At 41.1% G+C, this 17,500-nt stretch overlaps 1 protein-coding gene across 1 annotated transcript in view; it reads right to left on the bottom strand.

Annotated features, from left to right (window-relative positions):
• kcnk10a (potassium channel, subfamily K, member 10a) overlaps window positions 1-17,500 on the bottom strand; it is a 35,064-nt gene that overhangs the window by 14,374 nt on the left and 3,190 nt on the right. Inside the window, exon 2 of the mRNA XM_058378802.1 lies at window positions 11,242-11,624. Coding sequence (XP_058234785.1) covers window positions 11,242-11,624 — 383 coding nt within the window. The remainder of the gene's footprint in view (window positions 1-11,241; window positions 11,625-17,500) is intronic.

Below are 17,500 nucleotides of genomic sequence, written 5' to 3'. Positions count from 1 at the left end.
TTTTTTTCTACTGCATATTCATTAGCAAAATATATTTACTGATAGGTTTTGTATTAAATAGGTGGATTTTAGTAGAAATTAAAATGATCCACAGTTTATTAATTTATTTCTTTATTTTTTGATGCATTGTTGGTTTAGGAAACAACATAAATACTTGTACTGTTATAAAACTCAAGATCAGTATCTCTGCTTCATCACACAACCCCATCACAGGAACATCAAACACACACACACACACACTTCAGTCTTTAATAAAGCTTTAATAAAATTAAAGATGTTCTGCTTGGGTCTGACTCACACAAGCTTTTTCCTTTGGCTCTTTATTTTTAGAGAGTTCTGTAGTTTCTGAGCTCGCGGCTTTTCACAGTTCAGTGACTGAAAAAAACGAAGCACACGCAGAGTCATGAGAGCTAGAGAAAAAAAAGCCACTGCATTACAGCTTCCCACACACACACAAACACACACACACACAAACACACACAACAACACACACAAACACACACACCAACACACACACCAACACACACAAACACACACACCAACACACACACCAACACACACACAAACACACACACCAACACACACACACACACCAACACACACACCAACACACACAAACACACACACCAACACACACACCAACACACACCAACACACACACAAACACACACACCAACACACACACCAACACACACAAACACACACACCAACACACACACCAACACACACAAACACACACACCAACACACACACCAACACACACAAACACACACACCAACACACACGCCAACACACACACCAACACACACACAAACACACACACAAACACACACACCAACACACAAGTCACCGACACACTGCCAGCTTCATGATTCGGTGGTTCAGCACACAGGCTGATCATCATTTGTTTGTGTTATTTATTTATTTATTTATTTATTTATTTATTTATTTATTTATTTATTTCTGCCTCACATCGTTTATCTGCGTGAAGAAAAGCCAGCGTGTCCCAGAACCAGATCGATTTTCAATCAGCAGCCGGAGCTCTGCAGCAGTTTGTCTCACACTCAAGGTTATTTTACAACTTAGAAAAAAAGAAAAAACAGTGATATGAAGAAATTCTGCTATAAAGCTGGAATCTTCACTCCTCCAAACACAAACCAGATCAGAAGAGGAACCAAAAAACCCCAAAACTCTCACGGTATAGAAATATAAAACATATAAAATATTATTCGAATCTGTTTTGATGACAGATCTGATGGAACACGATGATGAGAACAAACCTGTGTGATTCGTGAAAGTGTTAAATCCAATCAAAGCAGCTGTGTGAGTGTAAACAATCACCTGTGTGGAAATAAGCCCCGCCTATTGTCCACTCAATTACATGACAGATCCAACACACAACGCTGGAGTTTCCCCTCAGATACGGTCAGTTACACGACACACAACCTGCCTCAGGTGTCGCAGTACTGAGCCCATGAATCTCAAACACCTTACACTCCTGTCTTACTGACTTCTTTAATCTGGTCTTCAGTCTGTTAGGTGTTAAAGTTGGTGTGTATTAGTGCATGTTGGTGTGTATTAGTGTTTATTAGTGTGTGTTGGTGTGTGTTAGTGTGTATTAGTGCATGTTGGTGTGTATTAGTGTTTATTAGTGTGTGTTGGTGTGTGTTAGTGTGTATTAGTGTGTATTAGTGTGTGTTGGTGTGTATTAGTGCATGTTGGTGTGTATTAGTGTTTATTAGTGTGTGTTGGTGTGTGTTAGTGTGTATTAGTGTGTATTAGTGTGTGTTGGTGTGTATTAGTGCATGTTGGTGTGTATTAGTGTTTATTAGTGTGTGTTGGTGTGTGTTAGTGTGTGTTAGTGTGTATTAGTGCATGTTGGTGTGTATTAGTGCATGTTGGTGTGTATTAGTGTTTATTAGTGTGTGTTGGTGTGTGTTAGTGTGTATTAGTGTGTGTTGGTGTATTTGTGTGTGTAGGTGTGTATTAGTGTGTGTTGGTGTGTATTAGTGTGTGTTGGTGTGTATTAGTGTGTTGGTGTGTATTAGTGCGTGTTGGTGTGTATTAGTGTGTGTTGGTGTGTATTAGTGTTTATTAGTGTGTGTTGGTGTGTGTTAGTGTGTATTAGTGTGTATTAGTGTGTGTTGGTGTGTATTAGTGCATGTTGGTGTGTATTAGTGTTTATTAGTGTGTGTTGGTGTGTGTTAGTGTGTATTAGTGTGTATTAGTGTGTGTTGGTGTGTATTAGTGCATGTTGGTGTGTATTAGTGTTTATTAGTGTGTGTTGGTGTGTGTTAGTGTGTATTAGTGTGTATTAGTGTGTGTTGGTGTGTATTAGTGCATGTTGGTGTGTATTAGTGTTTATTAGTGTGTGTTGGTGTGTGTTAGTGTGTGTTAGTGTGTATTAGTGCATGTTGGTGTGTATTAGTGCATGTTGGTGTGTATTAGTGTTTATTAGTGTGTGTTGGTGTGTGTTAGTGTGTGTTAGTGTGTATTAGTGCATGTTGGTGTGTATTAGTGCATGTTGGTGTGTATTAGTGTTTATTAGTGTGTGTTGGTGTGTGTTAGTGTGTATTAGTGTGTGTTGGTGTATTTGTGTGTGTAGGTGTGTATTAGTGTGTGTTGGTGTGTATTAGTGTGTGTTGGTGTGTATTAGTGTGTTGGTGTGTATTAGTGCGTGTTGGTGTGTATTAGTGTGTGTTGGTGTGTATTAGTGTGTGTTGGTGTGTATTAGTGCATGTTGGTGTGTATTAGTGTGTGTTGGTGTGTATTAGTGTGTATTTGTGTGTGTAGGTGTATTTGTGTGTGTAGGTGTTTATTAGTGTGTGTTGGTGTGTATTAGTGCATGTTGGTGTGTATTAGTGTTTATTAGTGTGTGTTGGTGTGTGTTAGTGTGTATTAGTGTGTATTAGTGTGTGTTGGTGTGTATTAGTGCATGTTGGTGTGTATTAGTGTTTATTAGTGTGTGTTGGTGTGTGTTAGTGTGTGTTAGTGTGTATTAGTGCATGTTGGTGTGTATTAGTGCATGTTGGTGTGTATTAGTGTTTATTAGTGTGTGTTGGTGTGTGTTAGTGTGTATTAGTGTGTGTTGGTGTATTTGTGTGTGTAGGTGTGTATTAGTGTGTGTTGGTGTGTATTAGTGTGTGTTGGTGTGTATTAGTGTGTTGGTGTGTATTAGTGCGTGTTGGTGTGTATTAGTGTGTTGGTGTGTATTAGTGCGTGTTGGTGTGTATTAGTGTGTTGGTGTGTATTAGTGCGTGTTGGTGTGTATTAGTGTGTTGGTGTGTATTAGTGCGTGTTGGTGTGTATTAGTGCGTGTTGGTGTGTATTAGTGTGTTGGTGTGTATTAGTGCGTGTTGGTGTGTATTAGTGTGTTGGTGTGTATTAGTGCGTGTTGGTGTGTATTAGTGTGTGTTGGTGTGTGTTAGTGTGTGTTGGTGCGTATTAGTGTGTATATGTGTTTAAGCTACATGCCGCAGACCTTCAGCCTGGTATGAGTGAAAGCGTGTGTGTTTGTGTGTGAGTGAGTGTGTGTGTGTGTGTGTGTGTGTGTGATCTGCCTTTTCCTAATGAATCAGAATTACATTACAGTTAGTTAATCTCTCATGTTAGTTAAAGTTCTCACTGACCTTCAGAGTAAAGCTCTGGACAGTTCTAATTCCTAAACCTTTCTAGTTCCAGTCACTGAGCTCAAACTTCAGTCAGTCCTTCAGTCAGTTCTGATTAATCAGGTTATTTATATATAAATCCCAGAACCTCCACAGACCTACACTGACTCAGTGATCACGATCAGAGCCAACATGTCGTGATGATCTTTACTGATCGTCTGGAGTGTGTGTGTGTTTTTTTTTTAAATCTGATCATTTTGCTCTCTGTAATGTTTGTGGTGAGGATCTGATCTAACAGTGCTGCTGCAGAAGTCCAGGTTCTGCTGTAGACCCCAAATTCTGGGGAAACATCAAGACCAAATGGACCACAAAGCATTCTTCCAGCAGCTTGGAAGTGAATAATCAGACTAACACTTTCAGACCAACATTCAGCATAAATGAAAAAGTTTACAGAAAATGTAGTTACTAAAATTCCATCTAGAAGAATCGAGAATAATCTACTCCGTTTCTTAGACTGTAAGAGTATTAGAATGGGTCTGTGTGCTGTTTTGTTCTTCAGTGTGATTAACACAATCAGTTACTTTTATCTTCTGGCTAAAGGACTAATGATGTCAGCAAACAGCTGATCGTTTGTTTTCTAAAAATCTTATTTCCTTTAATTACAGATTCTCCAGTCATTTATTCCATTTAGAAGTCAGACATTTTTACTCGGAAACACTCAAGGACACAGACTGGCCCTTCTGTCAGTGTGGTTAATGAGACGGTGTCGAGTTTAAGGTGATCCTCAGTCTCCCATGATGGAGCAAGCGTTAAGGTGTTGATGACTAATAAACGCTCAGGGTGGAGTTTCAGATCAGACCTGAGTGGACCATCAACACAGATGCTGCGGGGAAAAAGGTTCAGATCTGTCATTACTTCCTGAGGAGGTTCAGGTCCTCTGGTGTCTCTGGGTCACACTGCAGCTGTTCAGTGTTATGGTGCCATCTGCTATGAAGTGGCAGAAAGTTACCTTCAGTCTGAATGGGGATTTCACCTGAGGGGAGAAGCTGAACAGGAGCCAGAGATAGTGATGATGACTGAGGTGATTCTAATCTATACAGTGTCACGATACTGCATTTTTTAAATTATTGCACATTTGTCACACACAAAAGTTTTAAATAAAAATTAGTTAGACAAAAACAATATTTACTGAAGGAAATCAAATACCAACTAACCTGCTGGGAAAAAGTAATTGCCCCCTTACTCAACCTACCAATCAATAATTAACCAGTTTTTACTGATAATCATGTTTGATTACAGTAAACACACCCAGGTGGATTGATTGCAGCAGCACACATGAATCTAAACACCAGGTAAACAGGAACTTCCCAGCAATGTGAAGTAAACTAAATGGTCTTAAGAAGCAGCACAGTATAGCATGACCATAAAGGGATGTTACTGAAATCTATCAGTAATGGAATGGTTACAAAGACATTCTAAAACTCTGGTATTGATAGTGAGAGTGAGAGACATCTACAAATGGAGAAAACATGGAAGAGTGGCTGGTCCACCAAAACCCCTCCAAGAGCACACTGACATCTTAGTCATAAAGCAGCATAAGAACCTAGACAGACATCTAAGGAAGTGCTGGCCTCAGGTAAGGTCTCTGCTAAACCACAGGGAATGTAAAGGTTCGTCAGATTTGCCAAAGAAACACCTTGATGACCCCCAAGGCAACTGGAACAATGCTCTGTGGACTGATGAGCCAAAAACTTTTTGACCTTTTTTTAAAAGATAATGCTCCTCCGACATCTGTTGTAAAGGTAACTCAGCATGTTTGAAAGTTCTCCAGTGTGGCTGAATTATAGCAGCTCTAGAGTGTGCCAGAATTCCTCCACAGCGATGTGAAAGACTGATCTCAGACGCATTAGCATGCAGCTGCTGCAATTAAAGGGGATGAAATCAGTTATTAAGTTTAAGGGGTACACATTACTTTTTCACACAGAAATTAAAAAGCCTTTAGTCTGAATGCAGACAGACAGATAGATAGATAGATAGATAGATAGATAGATAGATAGATAGATAGATAGATAGATAGATAGATAGTAATATTATTGTGTAGTCTGTAAGTCCCTCTCTCTAATAGATGTATGATAGTAATTCTCCTGCCTCACTGGTTTATTCTTGGAAAGGTGCATCAGCACATTTTGATTGAATTAAATCATTCTGGAAATTTAAAAAGCTTCCTGTTGCAGAGAACAATAAGATCAGTTGAATAGATTTGTGCTGCATACATCCAATAATAACCTACTGCATGTAACCCGACTGAAAACCAGCCAGTCAGTGAGGTCGAGGGGTGCCATTACTTTCTACAGAGCACCAGATGGATTACAGTCAGTGACTCTACTCTTTTATTTCATTTCATTGTCTGTAGCGCTTATCCAATCTATCCTCGGGTCACGGGGAGCCTCAGGCGTCATCGGGCATCAAGGCAGGATACACCCTGGATGGAGTGCCAACCCATCGCAGGGCACACACACACACACACACACTCATTCACTCACGCAATCACACACTATGGGCAATTTAGAGACTTCAATCAGCGTAGAAGCATGTCTTTGGACTGTGGGAGGAAACCGGAGCACCCGGAGGAAACCCACCAAGCCTGGGGAGAACATGCAAACTCCACACACACAGTGAGAGGGACCCAGAGACTGAGACTCGAATCCAGGACCCTGGAGGTGTGAGGCGAACGTGCTAAACACTAACTCACCCTGCCACCAACTCTAATCTTACTAAACAATATTTAATAAAACTCTCTTAACGACTAACACAGAATCCTGAAAGTTAGCACGCTCCTGTATGCAGTATAAAACACAGAATTTGTAAATAAAATAGTAAATAAAACAGTAAATAATTCTTTCAGTCAAACAGCTTTATTTTAGAATTCCTACAGCAGCTCATACTTTTTCCCTGAGACATGAATCAATACTTACAGGAATCGCGCCACGTTTCCCTTCAGTGGGAAGCTGTTGCTTACTTCAGGCCATTAGGAAGCTTCTGGCTGCTCTGAAGTTCAGGGTTTTAGCTCCAAACCTCTTTCCCACATTCATGATTTCTACATTAATAACATCAATAAACACTGATATTATACACATGAGGTTCATTACATCAGGTCTGGGTTCTACTGGGGCTGTGATTTAAAATCTTCTCTGAAATGTACTGCTGTTGCCTTAAATATGTCCCTTCTTGTTGTTGTTGTTTACAATCTATCACCTTTAACCTTTGTTGTTTATCACCTTTAACCTTTAAGCCTGAATGAAGTTGTAGGTTCTTTCTGTAACTCCACCAAATGTTCATGTTGTATTTCTTCCTGTTCTGAAGTGATCCTGTTCGAGACGGTTCTCACTGAGAACATTCTATAAAGGAGAGATGTTGATCAGAATCCAGTGACAGGCTGTCAGAGTTCATTCTGATCAAACTCACTGCCTCTAGACTCGAGTTATTATTAACACATTTACACATGAAGAAGCAACAAATATGACAAACACACTGCCTCTACTTCAATCTCTAAATCCAAACATACTGCCTCTACCTCAATCTCTAAATCCAAACACACTGCCTCTACCTCAATCTCTAAATCCAAACACACTGCCTCTACCTCAATCTCTAAATCCAAACACACTGCCTCTACTTCAATCTCTAAACCAAACACACTGCCTCTACCTCAATCTCTAAATCCAAACATACTGCCTCTACCTCAATCTCTAAATCCAAACACACTGCCTCTACTTCAATCTCTATACCAAACACACTGCCTCTACCTCAATCTCTAAATCCAAACACACTGCCTCTACTTCAATATCTAAACCTAACACACTGCCTCTACCTCAATCTCTAAACCTAACACACTGCCTCTACCTCAATCTCTAAACCTAACACACTGCCTCTACCTCAATCTCTAAATCAAACACACTGCCTCTACTTCAATCTCTAAATCCAAACACACTGACTCTACCTCAATCTCTAAACCAAACACACTGCCTCTACCTCAATCTCTATACCAAACACACTGCCTCTACTGCAATCGCTAAACCTAACACACTGCCTCTACCTCATTCTCTAAACCAATGACACTGACTCTACTTTAATCTCTAAATCCAAACACACTGCCTCTACCTCGTTCTCTAAACCAAACACACTGCCTCTACTTCAATCTCTAAACCAAACACACTGACTCTACTTCAATCTTTAAACCAAACACACTGCCTCTACTTCAATCTCTAAACCAAACACACTGCCTCTACTTCAATCTCTAAACCAAACACACTGACTCTACTTCAATCTCTAAACCAAACACACTGACTCTACTTCAATCTTTAAACCAAACACACTGCCTCTACTTCAATCTCTAAACCAAACACACTGCCTCTACATCAATCTCTAAACCAAACACACTGCCTCTACTTCAATCTCTAAACCAAACACACTGCCTCTACTTCAATCTCTAAACCAAACACACTGCCTCTACTTCAATCTCTAAACCAAACACACTGCCTCTACTTCAATCTCTAAACCTAACACACTGCCTCTACCTCAATCTCTAAACCTAACACACTGCCTCTACCTCAATCTCTAAATCAAACACACTGCCTCTACTTCAATCTCTATACCAAACACACTGCCTCTACCTCAATCTCTAAACCAAACACACTGACTCTACTTCAATCTCTAAACCAAACACACTGCCTCTACTTCAATCTCTAAATCCAAACACACTGCCTCTACCTGAATCTCTAAACCAAACACACTGCCTCTACTTCAATCTCTAAACCAAACACACTGCCTCTACTTCAATCTCTAAATCCAAACACACTGCCTCTACTTCAATCTCTAAACCAAACACACTGCCTCTACCTCAATCTCTAAATCAAACACACTGCCTCTACTTCAATCTCTAAATCCAAACACACTGCCTCTACTTCAATCTCTATACCAAACACACTGCCTCTACCTCAATCTCTAAACCAAACACACTGACTCTACTTCAATCTCTAAACCAAACACACTGCCTCTACTTCAATCTCTAAATCCAAACACACTGCCTCTACCTGAATCTCTAAACCAAACACACTGCCTCTACTTCAATCTCTAAACCAAACACACTGCCTCTACTTCAATCTCTAAATCCAAACACACTGCCTCTACTTCAATCTCTAAACCAAACACACTGCCTCTACCTGAATCTCTAAACCAAACACACTGCCTCTACTTCAATCTCTAAATCCAAACACACTGCCTCTACTTCAATCTCTAAACCAAACACACTGCCTCTACTTCAATCTCTAAATCCAAACACACTGCCTCTACCTGAATCTCTAAACCAAACACACTGCCTCTACTTCAATCTCTAAATCCAAACACACTGCCTCTACCTGAATCTCTAAACCAAACACACTGCCTCTACTTCAATCTCTAAATCCAAACACACTGCCTCTAATTCAATCTCTAAATCCAAACACACTGCCTCTACTTCAATCTCTAAACCAAACACACTGCCTCTATTTCAATCTCTAAATCCAAACACACTGCCTCTACTTCAATCTCTAAACCAAACACACTGCCTCTACTTCAATCTCTAAATCCAAACACACTGCCTCTACCTCAATCTCTAAATCAAACACACTGCCTCTACTTCAATCTCTAAATCCAAACACACTGCCTCTACTTCAATCTCGAAACCTAACACACTGCCTCTACTTCAATCTCTAAATCCAAACACACTGCCTCTACTTCAATCTCTAAACCTAACAAACTGCCTCTACTTCAATCTCTAAATCCAAACACACTGCCTCTACTTCAATCTCTAAACCTAACACACTGCCTCTACATCAATCTCTAAACCTAACACACTGCCTCTACCTCAATCTCTAAATCAAACACACTGCCTCTACTTCAATCTCTAAATCCAAACACACTGCCTCTACTTCAATCTCGAAACCTAACACACTGCCTCTACCTCAATCTCTAAACCTAACACACTGCCTCTACCTCAATCTCTAAATCAAACACACTGCCTCTACTTCAATCTCTAAATCCAAACACACTGCCTCTACTTCAATCTCTAAACCTAACAAACTGCCTCTATTTCAATCTCTAAATCCAAACACACTGCCTCTATTTCAATCTCGAAACCTAACACACTGCCTCTACCTCAATCTCTAAACCTAACACACTGCATCTACCTCAATCTCTAAATCAAACACACTGCCTCTACTTCAATCTCTAAATCCAAACACACTGCCTCTACTTCAATCTCTAAATCAAACACACTGCCTCTACCTCATTCTCTAAACCAATGACACTGACTCTACTTTAATCTCTAAATCCAAACACACTGCCTCTACCTCGTTCTCTAAACCAAACACACTGCCTCTACTTCAATCTCTAAACCTAACACAATGCCTCTACTTCAGTCTCTAAATCCAAACACACTGCCTCTACCTCTATAAACCAAACACAATCTTAATTACTGCATCTGTTTCGAATATTAGACAAAAGTCCTGTCCTTTCTTGAATCACCTGAACAGAAACACTGCCTCCACCTTATTCTCTTCTTCAACCTGCTCTTTCTGCATTTAAATTGGACCAAACGCCTCTCTTTCGCAGTCTCTCTGGAAATAAGTTTTCTTTTGCGTGTTTTTTTTATCTTTTGCCAAATTTAGCGTTCATAACTGTTTTGAAATTAGCTGAGACACTCATGTTTCACAGAAGTCAAGACTCCACAGGAAGGCTGGAAAATTGGCTCTACCTAAATACTGTCACTATGCCTGTGTCCTTTCGACTGACTCAAAAAGCTGAATTTTCAGGCAACGTTTGTGCTTCCTGTCTGGATGGCAGTAAGATGACTGTCTTGGGATTTTATAAAGCTCTGTATGGATGGATCATGTGGTATGCTACAATTCTGCTTTTTAGATAACCTTTTTTTCCATTTTTAACCATTTATTTCTTATATAAGTATCATATTTCTTTTTCGTGGCTCATATTTGTCCAAAATCTGCAAAATATCCTCAGAAACCTCCAGAAAAATATATATTCTTAATAAGCACCTTGACCTTTAGCATACTGACTTCACCTTAATCACCCTCCTTAATCACACTCCTAACTCAAACACTGGCCAGAGCACACTCCGTCTCTCTCTCAATTACCAGACCAAACACAGATCAAACCTTCACAAATCTTCTTTTTCACTTATTTTTATCCACTGCTTCATTTAGCCATGACAACCATCGGTTCCGGATCGATGGAAATCTCTTGTTTCTCTGGTCTTTAGACTCTACAGGAGAATCACAAACTCTCCACGAGTTGCACCTGCACCAGTGACGGATTATACTGTAGCATAATTAGATTATAGCATAATGTATTCACACATTTATTACACATCATACTGTTAGCATGGACACACAAAGTAGTTTTGATTCAACCACAAATGAAATGTACAGGATGGGCACCATGTTTTTGTCCAACAATTTAAATGCATTGTTTTCTTATTTCTTTGCTAATTTGATGAGACCTAACAGGTAAAGTTGTCGACACACTTTCACTACAAACCGATGAGTGAGATATCATTAAAAACCGAGATTTAAAAAGTTACCTTAATGAGAATCTCTAGTTCATCTGGTGTGACACAGGGATGCTTTTGCAGGAACGCCGCCTTCTCAGCTGTGATCGTATCCTTCTGGTTTTTTTCAAATGGCTGCTCGAGGGCTCGAAACGCCAAGCCGCCGGCCACTAAGTAAATCACCACCACCACGAACACAGCCAGAACCGTCTTCCACTTCATCACGGACAGTAGCGCTGAACCGTCTGCCCCCGCCTCCATGCTGGCCACCATGCTGGCAGGCCGTGAAACAGAGAGGCGAGGAAGTGAACATCCCATTGGGTTCTGCATTGTGGCCACGCTGGCCTGGACCAGGCTGGACTGCAGCATCCCGGGCTGGACTTTTTTGGGGGGAACGAGGTTGGTTTGGACTGCCACTGTGAAAGATAACACAACATAACAGGATTAAAAGTCTATAACTCATCCCCATCCCATTATATCCACGTAAAGCTCCAAACATCTGGGATTAACATAAAGCTCTGTTTTTTCCCATTCGACTGATTAGAGTTAGACTCTGAGTATACAGAAAATAATTAGCATCAGCAGATTGCTGTGGAGAAAGAGGAATAATATGGCTGGGGACATTCTGTTATAAAAAAAATAATCACCTTCAGGTGGTAATAATAACTCATCACACCACCTCATCACTCACTACATTACTGTAACAGGAACATACCCAGTGCTTTATGAGTCTCATATCACAAACATCTGCTAATGATTTTTTATTCATTAAAAAATAACTTTTTATTCATTTATAGAAGCATTTAATATTTTAATGAAAGTCACTTCCTGTTGTCTGTTGTGTTCTATCAGCTATAAACACTGGTCCCCTCAGCAGTCTCTCTTTATTCTCTCTCTCTCTATCAGCTATAAACACTGGTCCCCTCAGCAGTCTCTCTTTATTCTCTCTCTCTATCAGCTATAAACACTCGTCCCCTCAGCAGTCTCTCTTTATTCTCTCTCTCTATCAGCTATAAACACTGGTCCCCTCAGCAGTCTCTCTTTATTCTCTCTCTCTCTATCAGCTATAAACACTGGTCCCCTCAGCAGTCTCTCTTTATTCTCTCTCTCTCTATCAGCTATAAACACTGGTCCCCTCAGCAGTCTCTCTTTATTCTCTCTCTCTATCAGCTATAAACACTGGTCCCCTCAGCAGTCTCTCTTTATTCTCTCTCTCTATCAGCTATAAACACTGGTCCCCTCAGCAGTCTCTCTTTATTCTCTCTCTCTCTATCAGCTATAAACACTGGTCCCCTCAGCAGTCTCTCTTTATTCTCTCTCTCTATCAGCTATAAACACTGGTCCCCTCAGCAGTCTCTCTTTATTCTCTCTCTCTCTATCAGCTATAAACACTGGTCCCCTCAGCAGTCTCTCTTTATTCTCTCTCTCTCTCTATCAGCTATAAACACTGGTCCCCTCAGCAGTCTCTCTTTATTCTCTCTCTCTCTCTATCAGCTATAAACACTCGTCCCCTCAGCAGTCTCTCTTTATTCTCTCTCTCTATCAGCTATAAACACTGGTCCCCTCAGCAGTCTCTCTTTATTCTCTCTCTCTCTATCAGCTATAAACACTGGTCCCCTCAGCAGTCTCTCTTTATTCTCTCTCTCTCTATCAGCTATAAACACTGGTCCCCTCAGCAGTCTCTCTTTATTCTCTCTCTCTATCAGCTATAAACACTGGTCCCCTCAGCAGTCTCTCTTTATTCTCTCTCTCTATCAGCTATAAACACTGGTCCCCTCAGCAGTCTCTCTTTATTCTCTCTATCAGCTATAAACACTGGTCCCCTCAGCAGTCTCTCTTTATTCTCTCTCTCTATCAGCTATAAACACTGGTCCCCTCAGCAGTCTCTCTTTATTCTCTCTCTCTCTATCAGCTATAAACACTGGTCCCCTCAGCAGTCTCTATTTATTCTCTCTCTCTATCAGCTATAAACACTCATCCCCTCAGCAGTCTCTATTTATTCTCTCTCTTCAGCTATAAACACTCATCCCCTCAGCAGTCTCTCTTTATTCTCTCTCTCTTTATCAGCTATAAACACTGGTCCCCTCAGCAGTCTCTCTTTATTCTCTCTCTCTATCAGCTATAAACACTCATCCCCTCAGCAGTCTCTCTTTATTCTCTCTCTCTTCAGCTATAAACACTCATCCCCTCAGCAGTCTCTATTTATTCTCTCTCTCTCTCTATCAGCTATAAACACTGGTCCCCTCAGCAGTCTCTCTTTATTCTCTCTCTCTATCAGCTATAAACACTCATCCCCTCAGCAGTCTCTATTTATTCTCTCTCTCTATCAGCTATAAACACGCATCCCCCGAGCAGTCTCTCTTCATTCTCTCTCTCTTCAGCTATAAACACTCATCCCCCCAGCAGTCTCTCTTTATTCTCTCTCTCTTCAGCTATAAACACTCATCCCCTCAGCAGTCTCTATTTATTCTCTCTCTCTATCAGCTATAAACACTCATCCCCTCAGCAGTCTCTATTTATTCTCTCTCTCTCTATCAGCTATAAACACTGGTCCCCTCAGCAGTCTCTCTTTATTCTCTCTCTCTATCAGCTATAAACACTCATCCCCTCAGCAGTCTCTCTTTATTCTCTCTCTCTATCAGCTATAAACACTCATCCCCTCAGCAGTCTCTATTTATTCTCTCTCTCTATCAGCTATAAACACTGGTCCCCTCAGCAGTCTCTCTTTATTCTCTCTCTCTCTATCAGCTATAAACACTGGTCCCCTCAGCAGTCTCTCTTTATTCTCTCTCTCTCTATCAGCTATAAACACTGGTCCCCTCAGCAGTCTCTCTTTATTCTCTCTCTCTATCAGCTATAAACACTGGTCCCCTCAGCAGTCTCTCTTTATTCTCTCTCTCTATCAGCTATAAACACTGGTCCCCTCAGCAGTCTCTCTTTATTCTCTCTATCAGCTATAAACACTGGTCCCCTCAGCAGTCTCTCTTTATTCTCTCTCTCTCTATCAGCTATAAACACTGGTCCCCTCAGCAGTCTCTCTTTATTCTCTCTCTCTCTATCAGCTATAAACACTGGTCCCCTCAGCAGTCTCTATTTATTCTCTCTCTCTATCAGCTATAAACACTCATCCCCTCAGCAGTCTCTATTTATTCTCTCTCTTCAGCTATAAACACTCATCCCCTCAGCAGTCTCTCTTTATTCTCTCTCTCTTTATCAGCTATAAACACTGGTCCCCTCAGCAGTCTCTCTTTATTCTCTCTCTCTATCAGCTATAAACACTCATCCCCTCAGCAGTCTCTCTTTATTCTCTCTCTCTTCAGCTATAAACACTCATCCCCTCAGCAGTCTCTATTTATTCTCTCTCTCTCTCTATCAGCTATAAACACTCGTCCCCTCAGCAGTCTCTCTTTATTCTCTCTCTCTATCAGCTATAAACACTCATCCCCTCAGCAGTCTCTCTTTATTCTCTCTCTCTATCAGCTATAAACACTCATCCCCTCAGCAGTCTCTATTTATTCTCTCTCTCTATCAGCTATAAACACTCATCCCCTCAGCAGTCTCTCTTTATTCTCTCTCTCTATCAGCTATAAACACTGGTCCCCTCAGCAGTCTCTCTTTATTCTCTCTCTCTCTATCAGCTATAAACACTCGTCCCCTCAGCAGTCTCTCTTTATTCTCTCTCTCTATCAGCTATAAACACTGGTCCCCTCAGCAGTCTCTCTTTATTCTCTCTCTCTATCAGCTATAAACACTCATCCCCTCAGCAGTCTCTCTTTATTCTCTCTCTCTATCAGCTATAAACACTCATCCCCTCAGCAGTCTCTCTTTATTCTCTCTCTCTCTCTATCAGCTATAAACACTGGTCCCCTCAGCAGTCTCTCTTTATTCTCTCTCTCTCTCTATCAGCTATAAACACTCGTCCCCTCAGCAGTCTCTCTTTATTCTCTCTCTCTATCAGCTATAAACACTGGTCCCCTCAGCAGTCTCTCTTTATTCTCTCTCTCTCTATCAGCTATAAACACTGGTCCCCTCAGCAGTCTCTCTTTATTCTCTCTCTCTCTATCAGCTATAAACACTGGTCCCCTCAGCAGTCTCTCTTTATTCTCTCTCTCTATCAGCTATAAACACTGGTCCCCTCAGCAGTCTCTCTTTATTCTCTCTCTCTATCAGCTATAAACACTGGTCCCCTCAGCAGTCTCTCTTTATTCTCTCTCTCTATCAGCTATAAACACTGGTCCCCTCAGCAGTCTCTCTTTATTCTCTCTCTCTCTATCAGCTATAAACACTGGTCCCCTCAGCAGTCTCTCTTTATTCTCTCTCTCTATCAGCTATAAACACTGGTCCCCTCAGCAGTCTCTCTTTATTCTCTCTCTTCAGCTATAAACACTGGTCCCCTCAGCAGTCTCTCTTTATTCTCTCTCTCTTTATCAGCTATAAACACTGGTCCCCTCAGCAGTCTCTCTTTATTCTCTCTCTCTATCAGCTATAAACACTGGTCCCCTCAGCAGTCTCTCTTTATTCTCTCTCTCTTCAGCTATAAACACTCATCCCCTCAGCAGTCTCTATTTATTCTCTCTCTCTCTCTATCAGCTATAAACACTGGTCCCCTCAGCAGTCTCTCTTTATTCTCTCTCTCTATCAGCTATAAACACTCATCCCCTCAGCAGTCTCTATTTATTCTCTCTCTCTATCAGCTATAAACACGCATCCCCCGAGCAGTCTCTCTTCATTCTCTCTCTCTTCAGCTATAAACACTCATCCCCCCAGCAGTCTCTCTTTATTCTCTCTCTCTATCAGCTATAAACACTCATCCCCTCAGCAGTCTCTCTTTATTCTCTCTCTCTATCAGCTATAAACACTCATCCCCTCAGCAGTCTCTATTTATTCTCTCTCTCTATCAGCTATAAACACTCATCCCCTCAGCAGTCTCTCTTTATTCTCTCTCTCTATCAGCTATAAACACTGGTCCCCTCAGCAGTCTCTATTTATTCTCTCTCTCTCTATCAGCTATAAACACTGGTCCCCTCAGCAGTCTCTCTTTATTCTCTCTCTCTATCAGCTATAAACACTCATCCCCTCAGCAGTCTCTCTTTATTCTCTCTCTCTATCAGCTATAAACACTCATCCCCTCAGCAGTCTCTATTTATTCTCTCTCTCTATCAGCTATAAACACGCATCCCCCGAGCAGTCTCTCTTCATTCTCTCTCTCTTCAGCTATAAACACTCATCCCCCCAGCAGTCTCTCTTTATTCTCTCTCTCTTCAGCTATAAACACTCATCCCCTCAGCAGTCTCTCTTTATTCTCTCTCTCTATCAGCTATAAACACTCATCCCCTCAGCAGTCTCTATTTATTCTCTCTCTCTCTATCAGCTATAAACACTGGTCCCCTCAGCAGTCTCTCTTTATTCTCTCTCTCTATCAGCTATAAACACTCATCCCCTCAGCAGTCTCTATTTATTCTCTCTCTCTCTCTATCAGCTATAAACACTGGTCCCCTCAGCAGTCTCTCTTTATTCTCTCTCTCTATCAGCTATAAACACTCATCCCCTCAGCAGTCTCTATTTATTCTCTCTCTCTATCAGCTATAAACACGCATCCCCCGAGCAGTCTCTCTTCATTCTCTCTCTCTTCAGCTATAAACACTCATCCCCCCAGCAGTCTCTCTTTATTCTCTCTCTCTATCAGCTATAAACACTCATCCCCTCAGCAGTCTCTCTTTATTCTCTCTCTCTATCAGCTATAAACACTCATCCCCTCAGCAGTCTCTATTTATTCTCTCTCTCTATCAGCTATAAACACGCATCCCCCGAGCAGTCTCTCTTCATTCTCTCTCTCTATCAGCTATAAACACACATCCCCTCAGCAGTCTCTCTTTATTCTCTCTCTCTATCAGCTATAAACACTCATCCCCTCAGCAGTCTCTCTTTATTCTCTCTCTCTATCAGCTATAAACACTCATCCCCTCAGCAGTCTCTATTTATTCTCTCTCTCTATCAGCTATAAACACTCATCCCCTCAGCAGTCTCTCTTTATTCTCTCTCTCTATCAGCTATAAACACTGGTCCCCTCAGCAGTCTCTATTTATTCTCTCTCTCTCTCTATCAGCTATAAACACTGGTCCCCTCAGCAGTCTCTCTTTATTCTCTCTCTCTATCAGCTATAAACACTCATCCCCTCAGCAGTCTCTCTTTATTCTCTCTCTCTATCAGCTATAAACACTCATCCCCTCAGCAGTCTCTCTTTATTCTCTCTCTCTTCAGCTATAAACACTCGTCCCCTCAGCAGTCTCTA

This window comes from Hemibagrus wyckioides, linkage group LG25, assembly GCF_019097595.1.
Source record: "Hemibagrus wyckioides isolate EC202008001 linkage group LG25, SWU_Hwy_1.0, whole genome shotgun sequence".
NCBI lineage: Eukaryota > Metazoa > Chordata > Actinopteri > Siluriformes > Bagridae > Hemibagrus > Hemibagrus wyckioides.
The sequence above is the reverse complement of the archived record's forward strand: the minus strand, read 5'-3'. Positions and strand labels throughout refer to the sequence as shown.